We start from the raw sequence: 26,848 nt of genomic DNA on the forward strand, positions 1-26,848 counted from the left end.
CTACGACAGGAAGGTACTCTGTGGGAGGGAGGAGATAACAGCCAAGGATTATTATAATCCTCCTTCCTACCTGAAGTACCTCTGAAAGAGACATTCTAGAGACAGCATCTGAAAAGTCAGGTTTTTACCCTTCATTCCAAATTAACAGAATATCTGCCCAGGTGAAACACTGAATGCAAACTCACTCATAGGTTTATAATTCCTCTAACTATATATATACATAAAAAAAAACAACAACACCAACCAACATTCATAAATGCCAAGTCTTACCCACAAAACAAATGGTATTGCTTTGAGTTATTCTGCTTTTCTTATTTATAATCTTCTATTGAAATGTGAGGATCCCTTGGCTTCTCATACAGGAAAAGTAATTTCTCTATTGCATACATATTTCTATCTTACTGAGAGATGTACCTTGAGCCTTGTCTTGCCGACTCTACGTAATATACATTCAATAAATTTAAGTAGTCCTGCTGCTGATTTCATTACAGCACTCCTGAAGGGACAGTTCATTGGAGGAAATGAAGGTAAAATTGATTTGGGTTAAATACTGAATGCAATACTATTTTTTTAAAAGTAAATATTGCTACATAAATAAATTGGAAAATATAGCATTACCTCTAAATAAGATTTTAATGCCCTTAATTAAATTCAATTTTCTAGTACCTCATCATTACCCAAAGAAAATTGCCAAGGAGGAGAAATTTGGCTCAAGTCTAGTTTCGTAGGGGTTTTCTGAGTGAAAAAGAATCTGATGTCAGTTAATCCCCTTCAACCTACTTTTGTTGCTCTACACCTCATCTTTGGCTCCAACTACAGAACTGAAACAGGAACAAGGCAAAGAAAGTATGATGAGCGCTAAGAGGCTCGGGGAGATGACTAGGCCTTTACTTCAATAACATACCCAAAGGAATCTTATTAGCAATGTCTTTAAAGAAAGAAAGGAAAAAAGTAAAGGGAACAAACTGATTAAACTCTATTTGAATGTGAGCCAAACATAAAAACAATGACCCACTGCCTGGAGCTTTCAAGGATATAAACAGCAGCAGCGATAGGGTTTACCCTGTTTCTCAGAGCATGTTTCTGTAATCGTCCCACTGATGCAACACCCACCATGGAGTCCTGGAGCAGGTCCTCGAGGCGGGATAAGCTGGTGTTATGGTCACAGGAGTATTTCCGTTTGATGGAGTCTTGGAGGTTCCTCAAGAAAGACTCCAGGTCCCGTGCATCACTGAAGAACTGTGGGGACAGAAGAGAGGGGGGCTTTGTGCTCGCTACAACACAACACCAAGACCTTAACTGAGAAAGAATAGCCCTACTGCGCAGAGCCGAGCAGAGCTGATTACACTCTCCGGGATTAGTGAGAGTTCATTACAAAAGCCATGAAAGTATAAACGGGAGGTTTTATGAAGCCATGGCCTAAACTATTACTGATGACCAGCACAAAGCCTGCTGAGCACTGTGGAAAAATCAGCCGGCTTCACCCCCCCCCCCCCGAAAGCTCTGCTCATTCCTCTTGACTTCTCACTAGTGACAGCACTGGGCTGTGAGGTATAGTTCACAAAAGCCTAGATGTTGAGTTATCAAATGTTTTAATTTGTTGGTATAATTACAAAATCATCAGGAAGAATATTTAATTTAGGGCAAAACCAAACAGATAATAATTTATTGTCTCTGCCTACCCTCATTTGAAAACAAGTAGCATATCTTTCATGATGTGACAGGCTATAGAAAAAAAAAATGTCCCTGTTATTTTATAGGTCTTGCCATCAAGAGATGAAGTCTATTTCTCCTCCCCTGGAAGCTGGGCATGGCCACATGACTTCCTTTGGCCACTGGCCTGTTACTAAGCAAGGCAGCAGACAGGCGCTGGTGCATTGGGGCTCCCTCTCTCTTGCTGTTTGTGGACAGAGGCACCACGTGGAGAAGTCCAGAATAACCTGCTGGGTGCTACAGACTTGTATACAGACTTGTAGCTCGTCGCCCCAGATGACGTCAGACATGGGAGTGATGCTGTTAGGGACCCACCAACCCCAGCCTGCCTGCCAGCTGCCTGCAGTCATGATTAAGCCAGGTAAGATGAGAAGACCACGTAGCTGAGCAGAGCCCTAAGTGTCAAACCATAGAATCATTAACTAACTAAATGATTGCTGTTTTAAGCAACTTAGTTTTAGGGTGCTGGTTTATACAACAGAAGCTAACTGACACAGGTGAGAATAACTTTGCCTTCCCCATGTATATGCACGCGCACACACAATCTCTTGCCAGAATGAAAATATTCTCCTCAGTCTCTGATACACACATACTTACACAAAGGCACGCACGCAGACAAACACACAGCCCACATACCTGAAAGTAAGCAGTGTTCTCCTTCACGTGCTGCTCGACACACAAGCACAGCTGCTTCATCCACTGCAACTGGGACTGGACAGCGGCGCTGTAAGCCTGCAACCACCAAGCACAGGCAGAGCAGCATGACATCAGCACACCCAGTACACGCACAACGCTCTCCTCCAAGTACAACCTCCTAAAGATAGGGAGGACTACAGAAGATACATGGAGGTACGTGATTGGCACCTGCTCAGTGCTTCCCATAAGCAAGAGGCTTGTCTTTTATCCAACATGGTCTTGTAAGAAGGGGTTACATAGAAAAGGCCTCTCCACACTCAGTTGCAACTAAAGGATCTAGCCAGCAAAACTCAGGCATAAACAAACCCCTCCTGAGTTCCTCTACCATCTTTCCTCTCTGGGCAACGATGCCACATCAACAAGAGGATCTGTCTGGGTAGTTACTTGAAAAAATATGGCCCAAGTCATTTTCCCCGTGAAGTTAAGAGTCAATATCTCTTCTTGTTTTTCATAGTATTCTCCTTAGACCATCTAAACTGTTTGCAGTCTTTTGAGGGCTGAGATGAAAAGGGAGAAGACCCGAGACAAATGTTCCCATCATTCCTCGAGGTCTTTCAGCAGAACAAAGCCACTGATTTGAACACTTTTATAACAGCTGCCTCTGAGCACTTGGCCCTCACACATCGTCCAGTCCCATACCTCCACAGTCTGCTTGGCTGGGTGGTTCTCAAGTGATAGTAGCTCTGCTGTATCTTGTAGAGACCGAAACACATCCTGTTTTTCCTCCAGTTCCATTGTCAACTCCTGAAAATGGAATAAAGGTTTATGCAATAAGCACTATTAAAGGGACAGTATCAGTGAAGAAAAGGCTCTGTTCCCTGCCCTACTTTTTAAAAGCCTACAGCACTGGGTTACAGCCAAAATGAGATGCATGAACAGTACATGCCAAAGGATTTCAGAAAGGAGCAAAAATACTGGAATTACTGATGAATGATTCACAAAGGATATGGAACCCATGCCAGACCTGAGTAAGTGAGGGAACACAGGACGAGCACTGAAAGCAGAGAAAGGACAAAACTTGGCTAGAGTGGCTAGTTCATGCCTACACCCACCTAACACAGTACCTGACACACCCGTGGACCCGAGGCCCTGACTGGCTGGCTAAGACTATTCCCACAGCCTGTAGTGTCCTCTTCTGGCTCTGATTCTATTAACACTACAAGACCTACTTTAGATGCCAGCTCTTCTATCAGATTTGACCCCTCTCCCTTGATGCTTTCCAAGCACCTTCTTTATATCTATATAGTCTGTTCTCATACAGACTGTTCTAGGTATTATCATATCTATTCTGTCTCCTTTACCTCAGAAGAATCCTATACCACTCTCTATTCAGGAAAATCCTATATTTTTAAATAAACTCTAAACTCATGGAATTAAAATATATAATGTAAATGTTAGTTAAAATGTTTCCTATTTGCATAGGATTTACAAAATGTTTAAAAATCCTCCGAGATGTAGAAATAGTAAAAGCAGCAAAAAGTAACCCTATTAACTTGTGTCCATCTTTCACTGAAAAGAATACAAAGTACTGTCCCATAGTCCAATGCTGAATTTTCCTTCCCATTTCACAAATGAAGAGATTGAGACCAAAGAGTTTTTTAATGAATTAGAGAATTCAGCATTTCTGAGAAGCTTCAGTTAAACAATACTAGGATTATTAAATCTTACTGAATCTTTTACACAACACTTTGAAGTGGTGCTATTATCCCATTTTATAGAGGTCCAGAGAGATTAAATGATTTGCCAAGGTCACAGAGCTAGTAAGCAGAGGAATAAGAAGTTACATTAGAACTAGCTCACTTCAAAGACTATAAGCTTAACCACAAAGCTATGTTGCTTCTGAAATGATTCAACTTGCAGGCTGCTGCTCTGTTAACCCAAGACACTGCCTTTCTAAACAAACTCATTCTAGCGTTCGATTTCTCTCTCTCTCCACATCCACTTCTCCCATGCGCAGATGCATTAAACAGTATCCTTATTTCTACCTAGCAGAATGCAAATCCAGAAACCCAAGCTCTCAGCAGACTAGACCCTCTGTCTCCTTCTGCTGCTATTACAGAAATATGACAGGCATGTTGTGCTAGACTCACAGAGAAGTAATTTTTCTTGGCTGAGATATTGGGATTGTTGTCACTCCAATCATATGCTAGTTCCTCCTCCTCCTTCTCATTCAACCAAATCAACTCAGCTGTAGCTCTGGAAACAAATTTATGCAGGCTCTGAAGGTGCCTCATCCGGAAGCTAGAAGTTTCCTAGACAAAGCAAGGATTACAAGGTGAAACCATCAGCCTTTCATCTACAGAAGGTAGCACATTTGACTTCCAAGCAAAGAATAATTCAGGAAATGAATTTTGTCTTCCTTTTTAAATCTCTGGGTGCTTCTCCATTGACTTAAATGTAGTACAAGTCTGGTACAGGACACCCAGAGAGAGCCCTTGTCAATTTTAACTAAAAGCTGGAACTAACCAGGCCTTTGTGGGGCTCCCTGGATAAAAAATGATCCTGGGCTTGTCCTACCTGTGCAACACTGAGTGATAGAAATGAAGAACACAGAAGTCCCCTCCTAATCAACTTCAAACTTTCAGTATGGTGTCTCAGAGCACACACAGCCACTGCTTTGTAAAGCATGACAGCTCAGACAGGTTCTACTTAAAACTTCCTGGGGCAGTGGTTCTGATCCATTAAGAAAATATTATACTACATATGAACAACTGCAGAGTAAATGATACAATCTAATTAACAGAAAACCAAAACAGGGCCAAACTCAGAGCTTTCCGAGTTAGGGCAGAGTTGTATGGAGGGAAGCAGATTCTCCATGAACAGAACACAGGAGAGTTAGTCAAAACTTACCTTTAGTTTACAATACTGTGTCTCCAGCTTCCCAAGAGTCTCAACATAACTAGTGTGAAAATTCTGGGACATTTTTCCCTGATAAGAAAGGTATGAAAGAAAAATAATTAGAGAAAAAGTAAACTATATTTATGGCATAGCTTCAACTATGTCAATGTTATGTCTGCACATAGGTAAAGATCACTTACTCTGAGAAAACAGAAACAAGACAACAAATCTCTGAGTCAGATTTTACAGCCTGGAGCAGCACTGCGTGAGGAACGGTTCAGCAGGTAAACATACCTGACAGATCTCTCTGTCTTGTGCTTCCAGTAATTCTGGAAGGTTTCTGGAAAAACCTTATCTGCCGATTCCCAAATCACCCAAACGCATTTTTCAAGGGGAAACAGAATGAGTGAGGGAGAAGGGAGACTGACCGGCTTCTCCGCACCAGCTCCCCGCTGTGGATGGAGGCGAGGTGGGGAGAGCACACACTGTGGAGCTGAGGGCCTGAGTTTTGCAGACTGCAGCCACTGCTTACTAATGCTGACCTGCCTTTCTGTACCACTTTTCTTTTTAGTAAAAAAGAGTTAATAAAACAAAAACCTTTCTCACAAAGGTATTTCAAAGAGCAAAAAAACACTTCACGTGAAAAGGGAGTTTGCTGGAAAGTGTTGCTCGTGGTTACCCTTCTTTTCTTAAGTCCCCTTCTCCTTGAGGACAGCGGCATTGCGCACACTGTCCTGTCACCGCCCCACCTGCCCCCATGGTGGATTCAGACTGCCACGCACCTCGTACAGCCTGGCCTCCTTGACGCTGGAGCCCAGCTCCTCCACGCTGGTGTGAATGTGCTGCTGCGCTTCTAGCTGCAGCTCCACCGTGGGCAGATCACTGCCCCACTCCGCTCGCTCCAGTTTCATCTGAGAAAGAAAAAATACATACATAAGAACTGCTAAATTGGCAGAAAAATAAAATTGTTACAATCAATGTTTGGACAATGGGGTTGAGGATAGAGGACTGGGCAAAAGGACACCTACACCACCTCCATCGTGACCTCCTACAGGAAAGCATGCCACAATCACCCCACAAGCTAGAAGCCGAACCCCACCAGCTAGAGCAGCAGGGGCAGCCTTTCGCTGCTGCATTATGGGAATACATTCCCAAGTTTACCAACCGGGAAGGCATTCCCACAGGCTGACGGTGCTTAACTTTATAGTTCAGGCACTGCACTTTATGGAGCCTTTTCATTTCACAATCAGAATGGATGTAAGAAAGAAATGTCTGAAAATATTAAGCTTCATTCATGGCACTATTGGTCAATAAATTTTAAAACATTAGCTCAACTTTGAATGTTTTTATTTACCAGTACGTGAGGAATCCATCATGATAAGATGGGAAGAATTTCATACAAATAAAAGGGTGAGAAGGATAAGAAAGACAATACTGAGTTGGAACCATTATTCTAGAATACATGTAAATAGTGCCCCCTAGGGATATAAAATACAGCACAGGAAATCATATCATATAATATAATAACTACATATGGTTTCAAATGGATACTACACTTACTGGGGTGATCAGTTCATAAGTTATATATAAATGTCTAATTACTATGTTGTACACCTGGAACTAATATAATATTATTATGTCAACTGTAATTGAAAAAGACATTTTTTAAAAAAGTGCCCCTTTAGACTTGTGAAACAAAGAAGCCTTGCTTGAATATAAGAGTTAGGGCCAAACACGAAAAGTGAAGAATAAGCTTCTCTATCAACAAGGACCTCTCAGAAAAGATGAGTAAGATTTACAGACTCTGCAACTCCTCCCACAAGCTCGCACCTGGAGCATGGTTAGCTGAAGGGAACAAATTCCCTAACGGCTCCAAATAGAAACGCCTATGCTATTCGGTGTAGAATTCTGAGGATGTGAGTTGATCTTACTTATCCATTTAAAATTTAAGGAGAAGGGGACCTGGGCCCTAGGCAGCATCAATAATCAAAGGAATCTATCTATATACAGGGCGTAGAGCAACGTCATCCTCTTAGACATGCAGCTGGATCCAATAAATCTTAGTGCACTGTATAAACAAACCCACCTGCATTTCTTCTACCCAAGACAGCAGTTCATACACAAATCGGAGATTGCCTTCATCTTCAGAGGAGGAGATAGACACAAGTTCAGCCCGCGTCATGGGCTTTCGGAACCAGGAGGTAGAAGAAGAATGGGTTCCTTTGGTTAAGGGTTCTGCCTTCAGATGAGTAGTGGTTAAAGTAGAGGGTGGAACCAACTCAAGTGAAGTGAAATGGCCCTTTCGATACAAGTTCGTGCACTCCAGACGCAAGGTGACCAGCTCATCCTGCAGACGCATCACCCTGAAATGGAAGAAGAGAAAGAAGGAAGAGACTTAAATTTTGTAATGGACTTTTAAAAATAAAATCTTCCCTATCCATTTGATAAGGATGAGGTAAAAAATAAAAATGAGAACCCATCAGGAAAGTGTTTTGAGAAAGAAAAAGTGTTATATGAATGCAAAGTGGTATTATCAACATCTTCTTTGCACATAGTTGTCTGAGGCAAATACCACAGTGTTAATGGGAAGGAAGCAAACCAATACCTGTCTGTATAACTCCTAGATGGTATTTCAGAATAAACAATAGGTTAGTGGGTCTAAAGATGTAAGTCTTAGTCTTGGCTCTGCACAAACTATGTGACTTGGATGATCCTCACCCCCTCTGTAGGTCTTGGTTTCCTCCTCTATAAAATGAGGTACGGAAGCCCTGGCCGGTTGGCTCAGTGGTAGAGCCAACTCCTGGAGTGCAAGAGTACCGGGTTCGATTCCCAGCCAGGACACACAGGAGAAGTGCCCATCTGCTTCTCCACCCCTCCCCCTCTCCTTCCTCTCTGTCTCTCTCTTCCCCTCCCACAGCCGGGGCTCCATTGGAGCAAAAGATGGCCCGGGCGCTGGGGATGGCTCCTTGGCCTCTGCCCCAGGTGCTAGAGTGGCTCTGGTCACGACAGAGCGACGCTCCGGAGGGGCAGAGCATCGCCCCCTAGTGGGCGTGCCGGGTGGATCCCGGTCGGGCGCATGCGGGAGTCTGTCTGACTGCCTCCCCATTCCCAGCTTCAGAAAGATACAAAAAAATAAAAATAAATAAATAAAATAAAATGAGGTACTGGATCACCAGTGTTCTAACCTGGGTCTGGTACCACACCCCTGCAGGCCACTCTGAAGTATGTGGGATGTTATAAAATGCCACAATGATTAGGAAGTCCTACAGGGACTTAGAGGGCAGGGCCTGCAATAATGGCAAACTGTGCTCTCTCATGAGAATTTTCCTGCCAAAATACTGTCTCCTACTGAGACATTGACCTTTAAGGTCCAAGTTACAAGATTTAGTATGTGACTCGAGCCACGAGCCTCAGCAGTAAGCAAACCCTCCATATGAGTCCCTCATTCCTCACCTAAAAGCCAGCTCTTCTAGCTGGTAATAATTCTCATCCCGTAGGATCTGGAGATCCACCTGCAACTGCCTGATAAGACCTTCGCATTCCTGAATGTACATGATGACATCTGACTCGCACTGTACTGGCTGCCCCGATTCCAGGTGAGCGGCGTCCTGAGGAAAAAAGGGAGAATAAGAGTGGGAAAACTCACGTTGCTCCCACCCACAGCATGAGGGAGCCAAGGAGCCCACTGCAACTCCAAGAGTAAGGAAGTGGATTCCTCAAATGTTAACGTCAACCATGAGAGCACAGGGTGAGAGGTGGAAAACACGTGAAGGAAGAAGTGAGACAGAACAGTCGGAAACTTACAGCCTGCAGTGTATTCTTAGCTAGTGTCAGTTTTTCTTCACAGTTCAAAGCACCATTCTGGATTTTGTTTGCAATCTGTAGCAGCAATTCCAGCCTGCAATAGATCAAAACCACAGTCAAGTGCAGGGCCCAAAGCAGCCCAGTAAGTAATGTCAGGTCCTCTGCAGGCCCTGGGCCCACCTCTCTACAGCTGGTCGAAGTGATTTCTCTCGCTCCAGCATCTCAATGATGAGCTTTCCCCACTCTTCTTCCACGTCATTAGGGTGATAACCTTGTGGCAGTTTAATTCGGCCAAACTCAATCCACACCTAAAACATCCAGAGATACTCTTTTAGTCCGAAACAGCCCCGCCCTCGGGCCCCTTCTTGCTTCTTTACCGGCCACTCTGCAGCTTGCCCCGCCATCTAACCAGTGAAAACAATGCGTCTAACCAGTGAAAACAATGCAACGAGAGCAAAATGCAGGTGACTCTCTGCTCTAAATCCTTCCATTCCTTTTACTTTTTATGGAACTCCTTCTGTCCTCTCAATAAGCCCCATTCTGGGAAGGTCAAATGCCCATCCCCACAGCTTCAAATTCTCTAAGACTCAAAATGTGAACGGAAATCTCTTTTCGTTCCATCTTAGAGCTTCCCTCTAAGAAACAGGAAAACTTGTCCACAAAATTCAAGGTTTCTGAATAAATGTATGTCACTTTTCAATAGGCTCTTTAAAAAAAATACAGATGGCTGCTTCCACCCCTTTCCCACAGACTTTTAAGACCAGCCTGAGAGCACGGCTAGACTGTCACCCCAGCACGTGCGGCTGTGAAGGCAGGCTGGGAGGAAGTGCAGGTCTGCCAGACAAAGAAGCAACGACGGGCAAACCAGCAAACCCCAAGTCTCAACAAAGGGTAAGCTTCCTTACCTCCAGTAATTTATACAATTCCTCAATTCTTCCTTTTTCTCTCTCCTTGGCCAGAATTTCTGTTTCTTTGAAGTGTATATACTGGTTATAAAGTGCCTACAAAATTAACATTTGGTGAATGAACAAATGGGTATAAAGCAACCTGGCCCAATTTTTCATACCACCTCACTCAGAAACCAACGACAACAAGCTGAGACTTCCTCCCTAGAATGAATTTCTAAGGAAGCATCGTTAAGCCCATGATTTTACCTTTAGTTCAACAGGGTTCTGGGGAAAAGATTTATCTGACATCAGTATTGTATGCTGTTTGATCCAGGGAATGAGGGAGTCCACTCGGCTTTGGTATTCTTGCCACCTGGAGTCTACTTCCTAATGCCAAAAGGTAAACATCACACACCTCTGATTAGCAGAATGCAAAACAAGCACAGCAAAAGTAGCTCAGGCCAAAATTCCTTTCCTCTAACTGCATGCCCAGCTGTCCGGTTTACCGCTGCGAGTCCCAGTTTCAAAGCTCCTCAAGGGCTCTCAAGATGGGATTTAATTTCCTGACACCTAGAATAGTCTAGGCTGGATGCTACAAAATTAGCGACAGACTCATTCCCAGGGAGCAAGGACAATGACCGGGCATAAAGGCGATGTAGGTCCAGTTTGCTCTGTGTAAGGGTGCTCTACATGTAATGAATGCATAAGAAATACAGTCTAATCAACACATTCTACCCAAACAAATCAAAGTTAGAAGGTATTTTAAGAAAGTGTTCTTTTACCGTAGCACTGATCCCTTCTCCACCCTCGGGGACTTTAGGGAAGGCATCATAAATCGAAGACACATAAGTGATTACAGACTTTTCATCTGGAGATGGCACGTCCACATCTGAGAGAAAGGGGAAGAAATGTCCACATCAGAACAAAGGAACCCACCAGGAGAAGGAACAGTGAATCCTGCCAAACAAACTTAACATCGGTCAGCTCTCACCTTCTGCATCCAGCAGCCGGGTGACCCCCAGTCTTTCTGCCACTTCGAAAGCCTGTTCCAGGTTCTCTCGGTTACTTTGGATTTGCACCCTCTCCATGTCTACCAGATCAGGTCTGTAAAAGTCCACCAAGGCACATAAAAGGCCATCATGCACAAGTTCACACAAAGAAACCTCTTAAAAAGTACACTGAGGTGTGCCCTGGCTGGTTGGCTTAGTGGTAGAGCATCGGCCTGGCGTGCAGGAGTACCGGGTTCGATTCCCGGCCAGGGCACACAGGAGAAGCGCCCATCTGCTTCTCCACCCCTCCCCCTCTCCTTCCTCTCTGTCTCTCTCTTCCCCTCCCGCAGCCAAGGCTCCATTGGAGCAAAGATGGCCCAGGCGCTAGAGTGGCTCTGGTCGCAACAGAGCGACGCCCCGGAGGGGCAGAGCGTCACCCCCTGGTGGGCGTGCCGGGTGGATCCCGGTTGGGCGCATGCGGGAGTCTGACTGTCTCTCCCCGTTTCCAGCTTCAGAAAAATAGAAAAAAAAAAAAAAAAGTACACTGAGGTGAAAACCACTGATTGACTTAAGAGAAAAAACAAGAGGTTTAGAAAGATACTAATTCTATTTTTAATTACACACCAGGAGCCCAGTGGTTCCTAATTCAAAACATACACACTAGTCTTGCTGAATTTCCTGGGAAAAGTATCATAAGCTAGAACAGAGTGAGTGAAAACTGGGGCATGTTTATGACCCCTAAGAGCATAATAATTTTGATTTTTGCCATTCAAAATTCCTATCTTCCTCACTCATCTCACACCAGCCACTTGCTATTCCTTACCACTCCAAGCACCCCTCACCTCAGGCCCTGAGGACTGGCTGTTTCCTCCAGCTAAAGCCCTCTGATCCGGGAGGCCTGCATGGCTCACACCCTCGCGGCTCTGCTCTAATATCCTTGGCAGAGAGGTCTGTCACTCTCTGCCCCTCCACTGCATTTACCATTCTATCATAGCCCATATTTGTTGTATACTGCCTGATAAACAACATCCACAAGAGCAAGAAGTTTTGCTGTTTTGTTCACTGCTATTTGTGACCAGTGCCTAGAACACTAGGAATTCAATACATACTGTATTCCTTTTTGAAACGAACAAGATGAATGAATTAGATTCTTGACTCTTGGCTGAGGGGGAAAGTGCCATTACACTAATACAAACAAAAGATGAAAAGATGTCCCCCGGGCACACGGAAATTCACTGCATTTACCTGTATCGGTGAATAAGTGCATTGAACATCTTCCCATCACTCCAGCAGGAGGAAAAGTTGGTGCATTTGATTCCTGTGTAACCAGCTGTCACCTTCTGGGTCCATAGGAGCAGCTTCTCCTTGGCTGACATGTCTCCTGACTCTCCACTAATGTAGATGTCAGAGATCTGCCAAAAGATAGGACATGAAGTAACCTTCTCTTCGTCATACATTAGGGCTCTTAGAAGAATATCTGGGCAGGGAGGGCATAGCCCATCAACAGAACACCAGTCTCCCAGACATCCCCATTCAGTGCAGCACTGTGAATGTAACAGCCTCCCTACTGGTCAGTACAAGGGACAATTGACAATAGAAATTTTCAAGTCTTGAATACTAACTTTACAAATTCAACTCATAATAGGTTAAATTAAATATCAGCAGAAGATACTTTAAAATCAGAAAAAACAGGGCCAGAAACTTTTACTAATATTTTACTGAGTATGAAAGAAAGCTGCAGGCAAATAAATCTTACTAAGGTATCTGAAGAAAGACTATGAGAACTCTAAGACTGTGATGGAGAAATGGTGGCCTCAGCAGCACATTCCAGGATTCTTGTCCCCTTGACAGGTACATTTCTATAGGAGAAATCAGCTGCCGGCCTTGGATGATGTCAGCTAGCAAGACCATCCCACACATCCACCCTCCACCCACCACCTCTCTGCTCTGACTCCACATTCACCAGACACCCTTCAGATTATTAGCAGCTTCCCGTATGATATCCTAAGACCTAAAGCAACAAAATGCAGAGTGGCTGATTCAAATATGTTATCTCTGGACAGTTATAATTCTTATTGTAAAGTAATTAATGTATATCAATTAATCTGTCAAGTATTATCATGCTGTAAGTCAATCCCCTAAAACTCAATCAACTCCAAGTACATTGAGAAAAGAAAAAGACCTTCAGAATTGCAAAGATGAGGACTCAGCAACAAAGTATAATGGTGCCCAACCCATCATCCTGTGAGTCCAGTGAAAACAGCCCCTCCCAAGAACCAATTCCATTCCAGTTCTCCTTAACATTGCTAGCTGCTTGTTTCAATGACTAGATGGCTTTCACCAGTGACCTGTCCCACTACTTTCATAGAAACATTTCACATACATATTAAGGCAACACATTGTTTAAAACAGGAAATAGATTTGTTGAAGTTTAAAGGGATAGAGAACCTGAATAAACAAAATGAAAACTGAGTATTTGTGTTTTTACTCAAAAAAGAAATTCCAGTTAATTAATTGATACTGTATGTCTGGGATAACCATAGTTAATCTCTCTGATGGCATCACCTATCTGCCAATTACAGTATCTTTGTATATTGCACTGAAAATAGTTCAATGAAGAAATTTACTTCAGTTTTTCCACAAAGCTGTAATGAGACAGGGAAGTGTTTGGGTCCCTGGGGAGTGAGTGGGGAGAGATCCTGTTTTGGAGGCCCTTCTTAGAGACTGTGAACTGGATGAGGAAAATTGGATTATTGTCACAACCATCTCAGTAATTAAATCTGGCTTCTGTCCATCTCTTCATTTAATACTCACACGTGATGTGCACAGTGCTGCCCTTTGGGATATGCAAAAGCTTCTACCTTAATCTCTCAAATGCAGAAACCCAGCTTCAACATCAGGGAGTTTTCTCTCTCATCTGGGTTTTTAAAAGGAAGCCTTTTGGAGAGAATAGCCTCAATACCATTCCATGTCTACCTGAATTCTCTCTCGACCCATACTTATAAAGGCTTAATTAATTCCTCATTTGAAACATATCTATAAATTTAAGGTTCAATAAGTATTTACTAAACAACATGTCATCCGTGTTTAGCCCAATTCCAGGTACCACAGAGAAGAACAAAAAAAAGTCTAACACCATTTATTTGTTCTGTTATTTCTTAAGCAACTACTACACTCAAGGAGCTGTGTTTAAGTTCTTGGTATCTCAAGATAAAAGCACAACCTTGAGCTTCAAGTTCAAGCAATTTAGTAAGGGAGACAATACACTATACAGAGATCAACGCTGTGACAGAGATAACCCAAACAAGCAATGCCAAGGAACTTTTCTGAAACAACATCTATGCTGAGTTTTAAGATATGAATAGAAGTTAGCCAGGTGAAAAAGGAGGAAACAAATCTAGACATGCTTGCTCTGCAAGAACTTAGTAAAGACATGCCGTTTCTCGCTAAAATCTGGTAGTTCCCAGATTTTCCCAAATAATAACGGATGGAAGAGAGGAATTGAGGAAGAGAAACTTTGTGTTTCTCTTGAATATATAAATTTTTAGAAATTTATTTACACATATGCTTATTTAAAATTAAACAGCATATCTACTACATTAATTTAATGCTTTTTCTACCTTTACATTTTATAAAACCATGTTATTCAAACTCTTTGCATCTTTGACATCAGTGTCTTTTTCACCAATAAAGCTACTTAAAAATAATAAAGCTATTGTTTGAGAGAATAGTCTAGAAAACATACTTTCCATTTCTTTTTAAGATTTCTGATACAGCAGGACTTTCCTGAATCCATGCAGCCACCGGAAATTTCACCCCTAGTCACAAGAATCCAGTTGCGCAACACTGGATTAGTTGTTTCTTATTCATTCTATTGATGTTTATAATTTCCATACTGTGACAACTTACTGTGTGTGTTTTTAAGTGATGTGACTGATTTTTTAAGTTTTTATTTAATGTGATTACTACTTATATATAATTATATACAACATGTCAAATCAGGAGGTTAAATTCCCAAGAACAATAACTAAAACTTTCTTAGACTTCTGTTCTCTCTTTTGTTTAACCAATTATTTCAGTTGATCACTATAAAAATTAATATAAATTGCACTAGCAGATGGTGACCCAAATTCATTCATCCTTTTTCATGAAATGACTATAATTTTACTGTGAGTCCAATAACAAGAAAGACTTTATAAAGTTAAATACAAAGAAAATCCCTTTTTTCTGAAGGCTAATTTCTGAGGATAGAGGTGGGGGGATCTTACCTTATATTTAGTCATATGTGGTAGATCACACAAAAGAGTTACACATAATTTAAGGCCCAAAAGACCAAGAGTAATACAGAACATAATGATATCCAAAAGAGGATCTCAGCAGAATAAAAACTAGTATGGGTTGGAGTGATAAAAAATATTTCTTAAAGAAGTATGATTGAAACTCATACTCATACTTGAAGGATGTTATAGAATAGACAAAGAGGAAGAGGAAGATAATTCCAGGTAGAAAGTGGATGCAAAGATTAGAAATAGAAATAAGTTAGAACAGGCCCTGGCCGGTTGGCTCAGTGGTAGAGCGTCAGCCTGGCGTGCAGAAGTCCCGGGTTCGATTCCCAGCCAGGGCACACAGGAGAAGCACCCATCTGCTTCTCCACCCCTCCCCCTCTCCTTCCTCTCTGTCTCTCTCTTCCCCTCCCGCAGCCAAGGCTCCATTGGAGCAAAGATGGTCCGGGCGCTGGGGATGGTTCCTTGGACTCTGCCCCAGGCACTAGAGTGGCTCTGGTCGGAACAGAGCGATGCCCCGGAGGGGCAGAGCATCGCCCCCTGGTGGGCATGCCAGGTGGATCCCGGTCGGGCGGGCGCATGCGGGAGTCTGTCTGACTGTCTCTCCCCGTTTCCAGCTTCAGAAAAATACAAAAAAAAAAAAAAAAAAAGAAAGAAAGAAGTTGGAACAGAAATAGTAGGTGATTAAGGGTTGACCTGTTAAAATAAGAAGGTTCAAACTGGAAACTGATATAGGAGCGATTAGACAGATGATGGGGGACAGAGGTTGGAACACTAGGCTGAGAAATCTGGACACTGTTTAATGTTTCGTCTATATAAGTCTCAGGGAATGAGCCAAATGTAACGAAACAAATATGTCCTGAAATTTCAAGCTGACTGCACCCCACAACAAAGAAGGCTTCAGACTGAAAACTTTAACTCAAGAAGCAAACGAAGGTACAGTGCAGTTGCTCATTACAAAAGCCTGGAGAGAGGGTTTTAATGACAGCTATGTTTTACCAACTTCAGACTTAGATAAAAGCTGGGGGTCAGTATTCCAATCAGAAACTCAGTGGTCTCTCTCTAGGGAATACAACTAGAATGGAAATCCTAGTTCATAGAATATGGGTATTTTTCAATTCCACCAAATAGTGTCAAACTACTCTCTAACAGTACCAACTTTTATTCCACCCAAAAGGTATGAGGTTTTCTATCACTCTGCATCTTTGTCTGCACTTAGTATTTTCAGATTTTTACTTCTCTGCCAATATGGTAAGTGTAAAATGTATCTTGCTCTTCTGATTTCTTTCATTACTACTGAGAAAGATGTATGTGTCTAAGGCATTTGAGTTTCCTTTTTGGCAAGCTGCTTATTCCTGTGCTTTCCCCTATTTTTCTACTAGGGCATTTATCTTTTTCTTGTTTCTTTGTAGCGATTCCTTAAATATTAATATTAATAACATTTATTGTTTTACTTGTATTAATTCATGTAATTCTCACAGCAACCCTACAAAGTATATATACTATTTTAACTCTCAACTTACAGATGAGGAAATTATGTCACAGAGAGGCGACTAGCCCTGAGGTACAATGCCAGTGAGTACGAGAGCAGCTGGCTAAACCCAGCCCCACTGGCCCCACACTGACCCACTGCTCCTAATGTTCTGGATAGTCATCCTTTTTGGTATATGCATCATATAATAATTTTAGCATTATTTTTCTTAACTTTCCATTTGAAATGGAAAATTTCAAATATATATAAAAAGAGACAGAATGGTGAAATGAACACTAACATACTCATCATCCGGTTTCATCCATTATCAACTCATAACTTACCATGTTTCATCTACACTTCACCCACTTCGCTCTCCCCTATTATTATGAAGCAAATTGCACATACATCTTTTCTTCCATAAATACTCCAGTGTGCATTTCTAAAAGACAAGGACTCTTTATAACATAATTATGCCACCACTGTTACACCTAAAAAAGAATGATTCCTTAGTAATATTTTTAATTAAGCAAAAAATTTTTTTAAAGAAAAGAATCCTTTCTTAAACAAAACTCTAACGGTAATTTTAACTGCTACATTCCTACAATAGTATCATATAGTTAAGTTTGCTTTTTTTTCGCCTGACCAGGCAATGGTGCAGTGGATAGAGCATCGGACTGGGATGCAGCGGACCCAGGTTCGAGACCCGAGGTCGCCAGCTTGAGCGTGGGCTCATCTGGTTTGAGCAAGGCTCACCTCAAGCAAGGAGTTATTTGGTCTGCTGAAGGCCCACGGTCAAGGCACATATGAGAGAGCAATCAATGAACAACTAAGGTGTTGCAACGAAAAACTGATGATTGATGCTTCTCATCTCTCTCCGTTCCTGTCTCTCTGTCCCTATCTGTCTGTCTCTCTGTCACTGTAAAAAAAAATTAATTAATTAAAAAAAAGTTTGCTTTTTTCATGCAATACAAAGCCAGTATTAGTTAACTTTCCCTATAATTAAAGAGGGGAAATGGTAAAGCGATACTTGTAAACTGAAAAGGCTGAGCCCAGAAAATAATAGCAGCTGATGACTGCATCAGCATTATCAGCCCCCAATGTTAGATCTGACCATCACCATAGATGGTAGGGGTGGTAAGGGTTTGTGGCAAGGACACTGGAATAGAGCCAAATTCTTCATTCAATAGAATCCACTAACAGTGTGTGCAGGAAATTGGCAGTGGGAGGGAAGATAAGGAGGAAGAAGAGATTTTCAACAATTTTCCTTGTTCTAAAACCTCAGGTATTGTGGATACTGATGGCAGCAAGGAGCAGGGAGCCCTCCTGAGAGAAGGAATAGGCCAGAGAAGACTTTGGTCTGCCATCAAGGTACAATGCTGTTAACTCAACCCCACCCAGCTCTGAATCCTCATCTACGTGTCACTCTGAAAACCACTTTTGTCAAGAGGCCCTGCCATCCTTCTTCTGTGTTAACTATTTCTTGACAAGGGAAAAATCGACTACACCAGTGAATAGGAAGCAGACCATTTATTTGTCTTTTGTTATCTAAGCCCCACACTCAGAAGAATTATGAATTTCCCTTTCTCTCTGTCCTGAAAAGAAACAAAACTCACTGTAAAGTTCATGTCCAGCCACAGCCTGGTTCCATTCCCATTGATATGCTCTGGACTGATGATGGACAAGAGAAATTATATGACTTGAGTTATGCCAAGGATACCACTCTGGAACTTGAATTATTTTCTGAGGAGGGTTAGTATTCTAACATCATAAAAACAAAACAAGCACCAAAATAAATAAACAAATAAAAAATCCATTTTTGGGCTGCCAGCTGTCTCCGCTTGGGAAGGAGTTGGTGTGTGACCAGCCACAGCTGCTCCCCTGCCCTGTGTCCTCCCAGCGCTCTCACTCCAGCATAGGGGAGTAGGGCTCCAGCCAGATGCTCTCACCTGGAGTCTCAAACCACAGTTCACAGGCCTGCAGTGTCAGAACACACCGCCTCAGTCTCTGTCTCTGTCTCTGTCTCTCAGGCTGCGGCTGCCCTCAGGCCTTGTACACAGCCTGCTCGTGAGGCAGCAGCTCCCTGAAGATAGTTCCTTTAGAGTCCAATGAGGTTCTCAGGCCTCTTTTGCCTTGAAGATTTGCATTCTGCAGGGATTTCACATTTATCTTGAGAAGATACTTCTTATCTGTTATACAGGATGGTCAGTCTGTGGTCTCCACATCACACGATGGACACAGAGCCTCAGAAACGTGCCATCCGTCTGAGCTGACAGTCACTTAGTTTTTCAGCCCGGGCTGAGTTTTATAGCTGAGTAATCTGGCTCTATCTGATCTAAAAGGGTAAAAGGGATGGGATGCAGAGCTTGGCTGCCCAGAAAATGCTACATACCAATATGATTTACATACTGAACTGCAAGAGAATCACACTGCTATTGGTCCCATCAAACTACAGATGATGGTCCGAAGATTTCTTCCACCAACTTTGTCTTTAAGACTTCTCATGGAGTGGTTCAGAACCTTCCTTTCCCAGTGAGAACATCCCATACCTAAAGTATCATGATCACATATGGTCCATTATATAGAACTCATTTCTACAAGGGTCCCTGAAAATTTTACACTCCAAACTTCCTGAAAATCTCACTCACTCACTCATAAGCATAAATCCTAAAATACTATGATGCCTCCACAACTTCAACTTAATGCTAGTGGTATCAAAAAAGCAGTCAGTTCAGCAGCTGGTTCTCCAACTACTCTTCGATTCCATTTAAAGATAAAAGCAGACTTGGACGTTCCCTCTTACTCAACGGAACTCAAATACTTATATACCACATCCCAGAAGGCTTGCTTGCTGCCTTCCTTCCCACCTTCTCTCTCTCTCTCTCTCTCTCTCTCTCTCTCTCACACACACACACACACACACACACTCACATACTTTTATATGGAAAAGCCCAAGGAGGCTTCTTGCCTAACCATGTAATGAATATTTTTCAATGGCTACTTTTCCCTACAACTGCTGGGAGTCTCCAAACTCAGTAATAACAAAGGGCACTGAAATGGACTTATTTATGGGGGGAATTCATTCACCCCCAACGAGGACACTGTAAACACATCAACTTAAAATCTGTGTCCCTCCTCAGCCGCTGGCTGTTGGTGGTAAGCAGGGCACTGGCAGGCAGGGCAAAGCCCTGCTCTGTGGACATCAAGGCAGCCGCCCTCTGTCTCCACAAGGAGAACGCCCTACGTCATCTTCCACCTCTTGCTGCTCTGGGGTCCTAAAGTGTTCACTTCTTCTGCTGCAGACACTGACATGCCAACAACAGTTCTTCAGTCATGGGTGAATTATAACTTCAGTCTCTGTGCCACCCAGGGTCCTGCCAAGTCGCCCCCATCCCCACCCCCTGCACACTCCATGTCCAGATCTCTTGAATTCTTACTTGTTCTGTGACCCTAAAACCATTCCCACCACCTATGCCTGGATATATACTTCACAAACAAAAACGTGTCAGAGCCATAAACGAGTCCAATCAGAAAACCACCTTTTCTAGCCTCAAACCTTCAAACTGCCCTAACCTCCCTCTCTGGATTCATCTCCAGATAACTCCACGTCCCTCTCCTCTAAAGCCAGAATTAGGAACCAAAGGAGGACCAGCCCTGTCCACTGCTATAATACTGAATGAGTGTGGTCACTAGCTGTGTCCCCACAGGTGTGGGATTGTATCAGCTCGGTAAGAGCATCGTCCCCCTGGGGAGGCGAGCAATTACACCAAAGACGGCTGCCTTCGCCCTTCTACATTCCTCTCTCCTCCACTCCAGAGACTGGCTAGGTCTCCCTCACCCTTTGTGCTCTAACCCAAGCTCCTTGTGGTGGGGTAGCTGAGAAACAGACCTGCCCGAAAGTAAGTAGTACTAACTGGCACTGCACGTTGAGACACCCACCCCCGCCAGACAGCTCAAGCAATGATGCTGCCCCGTTACCCTGAATCAGGGATGCCCCAGAGACAACAACACTTGGTCCCAGGCATCCAGGGGCAGACCTGAAAGAGATTCTGTTTGCCAAGTCCAGCAGTCACTAATTCCAGTCTCTGGCATAGGGGCAAGTTTGAGAAGAAGCCCCAAGACCCTCGCTGCTCACCTCACTCCACTTTAATAAGCTTGAGGTCCAGGAATCCAAACAGCTGTTGCATATTTCTTGGACATGCCCACCTACCTCCTCCAAACCCCATGATGGGGTGTGGCTTGCCTCCAAAGAAAGGGTGCCATCCTCCTCTGAGAATGAGATGGAGTTCTTTTCAGGTTCTGTACCTTTAGGCTGGATTCCACGTAAGTGCGGCCCATCGCTGCCATAGCCAGAGGAGGGCAAAATGCTCACAGTCATGCCACCGTTGGACAAATCACTCTGGGAACTAGGCAGTCTGGGACCCTGCGGGGGCACTCGACCCACATGGGCAGGTTCTGTGCGTCTATGGCCTTTTGACTGCTCCAACTGTGATGAAGGGACAGAACGCTCTGCAATCCAGGGACCTGTCCCAGGGGCACTGAAAATACCCTTGGTTTCTCCCCCCACACTCCAGCCCCCTTCTGAAAGCTGGTCTTCATTTCCTGTGCTGACAGGGTGGTCGGGGTGGTCCGTGCGGGGGGCAGTGCTGCTCGGACACCCAGGCTGAGGAGCTGCTTGATCCACTGCAGTCTCTCCTTGCAGAGGCAGCAGCACAGCCCTGCTGCTGCAGGACGCTGTCCTCGGAAATTCCACCAGTTGGCTCACTGACTTCTCACAGTTCCTCTCTGCTGGATTATCAAGCAGGTGAGCAATGACAGTCTTCCCCTCTTCCAGGGAATCCCAGACCCCTCCAGTAACTGATGACTCATTCTCTAGCAAGAGGTGGGCAGTCTGTATCTCCCCTTGGAATCTCTCCCTCACCTGCACGATCATCCCTTGCTCTCCCACTCCTGAGCTGGGGGCTGAGCCCTCAGGCAGTAACGTGTCTGAGGGGGAATGTTCTACCCCTCCCACTCCTTCCTTCTTTGGGAGACTCACTATTAACTTCGTTAGGGTTTCTGTCTCTTCAGTGACTCCAGTTCCTTCCAATGGTTCTTCCTCAGGAGGTACCTCTGGAGTAGGGGTTTTCTTCCCCCTCCACTTCTTTTTGAATCGAACCCTTTTCTTAGGAGATATAGGAGCCTTCTCGGGAATAGCTACTGGATCTTTCGGCTCCTTAACACAGCCCAATGAATTTCCCATGGCTTTCCTCTCCTAATCTCAGCAAAAACGCAGCTAAACCAGTCCTGGGATCCCAGAGCGACCCCGACCTTGGTTTCATCGGATTAGATGCACATTCAAAAACATGCACTATGCAGGCAGTCCCTCCGATTCTCTCTCCCTCCCTCCCGCCTCTGTCTCTTCCAGCAGCTGCCGACTCAGACAGCCATCTTACAGGCTCAGAGCTGCAACAAGACAAATTCAAAGCATCTCACTGCAGTTCAGAAATCACTTGACCTAAAAGCAGACAGAAACCGGATTGGCTACAGCTTCCTCTCTCCAAATATGAGGTAATTGGAGCACTGCCCTCAGAAACACAAACAGAAAGCAAAAAGGAGCTAGAAACCAGGGGAGGGGAGAAATTAGGGAGGGTGGGAAGGAGAGGGAGACTGTAAGAGTAAAGGGAAAAGGGAGGGGGGAGGAAAGGCCATGGGAGAAGGCAATGTGAAGGAGGAGGAGGAGAAAAACAGGGGAAACGAAACAGCAACCGCGCTGCTGGAAGCAGCCAGGGAGGGAGAGCCGAGGACCAGGGCTGGGAGGCTGCAACTATGGCCCCCAGACTCTGAGAGGAAACATAATTTCAATTGTTGTGCCAAGACTTCCATAAGAAAATATCAAGCAAAATAAGATTTATTCTCTATTTTTTCAGGTCAGAAATAAAATTATTTAAATCAAATTATAACCTAACAGAGACTAGAGCCTAATTCTCAGAGTTAAGAAAAGAAACAGGGGCTTTAAAGATCTATCTTTTTATGGCATTTATATCCCTCTTTTCAGAGAGAGGGAGAGATACCTGTTAAAATCTGCTGACCAACGATACACAGGAAAAACCTGGAAATCAGTTCTGAGTACGGGATCTGGACACTCAGTAAAAGTACAACAGAGAGGCCATGTCTCTGCTCAACAATATATGTAAACAGTAATTTTTAAGCAATTGTTATGCGCTATATAAACCCTGTACTAAACTATGGGTTATCTCTTTTAATTCTCACAGTAACCACAAAAGGTCAGAACTCTTATTTTACATTTGACAGATAAAGAAACGGAGATTGAAGATAGTTGATTAGTTTGTTCAAGGCTACATAGCTGGTAAGTGGCAAAGCCAGAACATGAACTCTGTTTAAGACTTAATTTCCACCACATGTCACACGAGCTTCTTGTACTCAGGTAAGTAAAACAGGAAGATTCCCCTACCACTATGACCTGGCAACTGAACTGAATTGGACCAAGGGCTTAAATAAAGATATAACACTTGGGAGTTGGGAGCAAGGAAGGAAGTTGCTAAAATGAGGCCTGGATGGTTTTTACTTAAATTGCAATGGAGCAGAAAGTCTGAAGGACAGGTTTAAGAAGTTGAATTCAAAAGTCACCCTGCAAGTCACAATGAGATTCGTGCACCCCAATTTTTAGTATAGTGTTTGACAGAGGAGAGACCTCCACAACCCGAAGGGCTCTGAATGGAGTGGAAGGAAAGAGGTTATCGAGTTTCTTCTTGGTTGCAGCTGCTTAGTCTATACCAAAAGGATCCAGCCCACACTGCAGAGAGAAACAGCCTACCTGGTTCTAGTTACATCAGCCCTAAAGACTTGTATCAGTACAGCCCTACCCACCTTTCCTGGAAACTTGTAAACTGCCCTGCACAAAAGAAGACCAATAATAAATCCTAAATCAACAGATCTTACACAATCATTTCTGAGACCCTACTGATGTCCCGACCACTTCACAACAGAGCCTTTCGCCACGGCTGACTGCGACACTGCAGCACCATCTTATGGCCATCACAAACCATGGCAAGAAATAAGACAAGGAGATTAGCAAGGGACAGAAACTTAATCAGACTACCAGAAATCATTTAATCAGCAAGCAATGTGACATTCCAATAGAATCCTGTAGGCAGGCACGAGGCCTTCATTCCTCCAACGAAGAGAGCTGGAACTTGAATTTTATTCATGAAATAACAAGCAAACTAAATTCCTGAAACTGATGAGCTCAGGGCCAAGAGAGACAGCTGTGACGATGACTGCTCCTGCATTGTTTTTCCGAGGCCTGACAGAACCCAGCATATTCACTCTGGGAGCATTTCCTCTTTAAACTTTTGCATATTTTGGACAAATCAGGCTTTTATTTCCTTCTGTTCCAAAGAAAAACCAGTCTAAGAAAGGAGCAGAGAGATTTTAGTAAGATAGACCTAGGTTCAAATTCCCAGCTCTGTTAACTTATCAGTTAAGTAGCTTAACCTGTGAGGTGATTGTTTCCTTACCTGTAAAATATGGATACTACCACCTACTTAATAGGGTTGTAAAAAGGGTGAATGAGATAATGTCTATAAGTGCTTGGCTCAGTGCCTAGTCTAGAAAAAAATCCCCTTTCTTCCCATTTACTACGAAGCTAAAAGATAGGAGACGCTCCACCATCACCAGCGTGGTCTTGATACACTCTTTTTCTTGACGAGGTTCTGAGGAAAACAGTATGTCCCAATGTCCAAAGTTTGGGTGCTTCTTTTTCTTCGCAGAAGCTCTGCTTCCACTATTTAACTGAGTTAGCTCTGAGCAGCAGGATTCTCCCTGGGTCTTTTTCTCATTTAGCCTGAGTTCTTAACCGGCGGACTGCTGGCTTCTGGGAAAGCACTGTTAGGGCCCACCTCTGTCTTCTCCTTTGGCTTTTTCTCATTCACTGTTGACTCTCCGTGGGTATCCCCTAAAGGCAGCCAGCGTGAGCCTCCAGAGTGAAAGAGCTCGCGCATTCATTCCACAAACATGGATGGTGCCTCCTCTGTGCATGAAGCCAAGCCCAAGCCCCAGGCCCCATAAAGCACACAGAAATGTAAACCTCAAGTCTACCCAGCTTAAGATCACTCTTGAACTTTTAAAATTTCAGAGTGCTAGATATATACTAGTATTTCATTAACAACTGAGAGTTGAAAAACTAATTTCATCAATTTTTCATTTTCAAAAACTTATCTTTTAGAAAAACTGTAAATCCTAACATGTACTTTAAAACTGGCTTGGGCCTCGCCTGTGGTGGCACAGTGGACAGAACTCTGACCTGGAGCACTGAGGTCACTGGTTTGAAGCCCTGAGCTTGCTGGATCAAGGCACATGCGACAAGCAATCAATGAACAGCTAGAGTGAAGCAACTACTTCTCTTCTCCCTACACCCTGTAAAACCAATAAATAAAATCTTAAAAATAAAAAAAAAACTGGTTTGGACAAAACCAAGAGACCAAAATCCTATTCTTAGTATCCGAATGTGTAACTGCAAAAAAAAAGTTAAAAAAAAAAAAAAAAAAAAAAAAAAAAAGTCAGCTGGTCTCCGTGTTTGCTCATTTGAACAAATGGGCACAGAAAAATAGATATCATATCCATTTCTCTGGTCTACCCTAACACACTGAACACACTGCTTTGAGAACAAATTCAGAAAATACCCATTCACCTAACAAATATTTATCGAGTGCCTATTCCAGTGGTAGTCAACCGCCCACTAGTGGGCATTCCAGTTTTCATGGTGGGCAGTAGCAGAGCAACCAAAGTATATATAAATAAAAAGATAGATTTAACTATAGTAAGTTGTTTTATAAAGATTTATTCTGCCAAACTTAACAAAAATCCGACATAAAGTCTTGGTAAGTAATTATTATTATATGCTTTAACTTGCTGTAACTCTGCTTTATAAATTTTATAAAGTAAAGTTACTTCCCTACTTTATAAATCATCACTACTGTGGAACTGGTGGGCGGTGAGAAATTTTACTACTAACAGAGACCAAAAGTGGGTGGTAGGTATAAAAAGGTTGACTACCCCTGGCCTATTCTATGCCAGTCAAAGAAAAGAACAAAAGAGACAAAATGTCTGTTGTTATTAAGCTTGCCTCCTGGTGCAGGGACCCACACAACAAATGAACATGTCAAACAGTAGTAGATGTTATCCAACACAACACCGTCAGTCATAGAGTGCTTCTTGGAGTCATTTGGCAAAATAAAGGAATGTGTATAACCTAACAATTACAGTCTAGGAATCTATCTAAAATATCCTCCTGCTTAAATGCATAAGGACCCATGTACACAGACGTTAACTGCAGTAATGAATGGCTTCTTCATACAATTAAATAACAGACTGCAAATAATAGCTGTTGCAGAACTGCAGGAGCTCCACTCACATTATAGCTTATACAAACTACTTAAGACGAACAAGTCAGGTCCTCCTTTATCAACATGGATAAACCTCAAAAACAAAGTTTATATTTTAAAAAGCAGGCCTTGTCGCCCTCACTGGATAGCTCAGCTGGTTAGAGCATCGTCCAGAAACACAGAAGTTGCCAATTTGGTCCCAGTCAGGGCACATGCAGAAAAAGATCGATGTTCCTGGTGTCTGTCTATCTCTCTCTCTCTCTCTCTCTCCCTAAAACCAATCAATAAAAAATTCTTTAAAAAGCCGGATATGTAGCCTGACCAGTGTCCTAAAGGATAGGAGGGCCGAAATAGCTTTAGAGAAACATGCTGACTCCAAGACACATTCGGCCAACATCTGCCAGGGGGACCAGAGATGTATTCCGGGGCTGGGCAGGTAGCCTGCAAAAAGGGCTATATCTAGCCTGATCAGTGGTGACACTGTGGATAGAGCACTGACCTGGGATGCTGAAGTCCCAGATTTGAAACCCCAACGGAGACGGCTTGAGCACAGGCTCACCAGCTTGAGTGCAAGGTCACTGGCTTGACCATGGGATCACTGACATGATATCATGGTCGCTGGCTTGAGGCCCAAGGTTGCTGTCTTGAGCACAAGGTCAAGGCATATATGAGAAACAATCAATGAACAACTACAAGTGCCGCAACGATGAGCTGATGCTTCTCATCTCTCTCCCTGTCTCTCTCTCTCTTAAAATAAATAAGTAAAGCAAGATATGTAGAT

General features: G+C 43.3%; 1 protein-coding gene across 11 annotated transcripts in view; it reads right to left on the reverse strand.

Moving 5' to 3' along the window:
• MACF1 (microtubule actin crosslinking factor 1) overlaps nt 1-26,848 on the reverse strand; it is a 370,346-nt gene that overhangs the window by 168,110 nt on the left and 175,388 nt on the right. For all 11 annotated transcript variants that reach the window (XM_066269582.1, XM_066269581.1, XM_066269580.1 and 8 more), the window contains 15 exons: nt 12,173-12,339; nt 10,930-11,042; nt 10,721-10,827; nt 10,206-10,325; nt 9,957-10,052; nt 9,232-9,359; nt 9,052-9,145; nt 8,701-8,855; nt 7,334-7,610; nt 6,030-6,158; nt 5,260-5,337; nt 4,500-4,661; nt 3,049-3,153; nt 2,350-2,445; nt 1,114-1,239 (listed from right to left, as the gene is read on the reverse strand). In XM_066269582.1, the coding sequence (XP_066125679.1) occupies nt 1,114-1,239; nt 2,350-2,445; nt 3,049-3,153; nt 4,500-4,661; nt 5,260-5,337; nt 6,030-6,158; nt 7,334-7,610; nt 8,701-8,855; nt 9,052-9,145; nt 9,232-9,359; nt 9,957-10,052; nt 10,206-10,325; nt 10,721-10,827; nt 10,930-11,042; nt 12,173-12,339 (1,953 nt within the window). The remainder of the gene's footprint in view (nt 1-1,113; nt 1,240-2,349; nt 2,446-3,048; nt 3,154-4,499; nt 4,662-5,259; nt 5,338-6,029; nt 6,159-7,333; nt 7,611-8,700; nt 8,856-9,051; nt 9,146-9,231; nt 9,360-9,956; nt 10,053-10,205; nt 10,326-10,720; nt 10,828-10,929; nt 11,043-12,172; nt 12,340-26,848) is intronic.

Source organism: Saccopteryx bilineata, chromosome 3 (genome assembly GCF_036850765.1).
Source record: "Saccopteryx bilineata isolate mSacBil1 chromosome 3, mSacBil1_pri_phased_curated, whole genome shotgun sequence".
In the NCBI taxonomy this organism is placed as follows: domain Eukaryota; kingdom Metazoa; phylum Chordata; class Mammalia; order Chiroptera; family Emballonuridae; genus Saccopteryx; species Saccopteryx bilineata.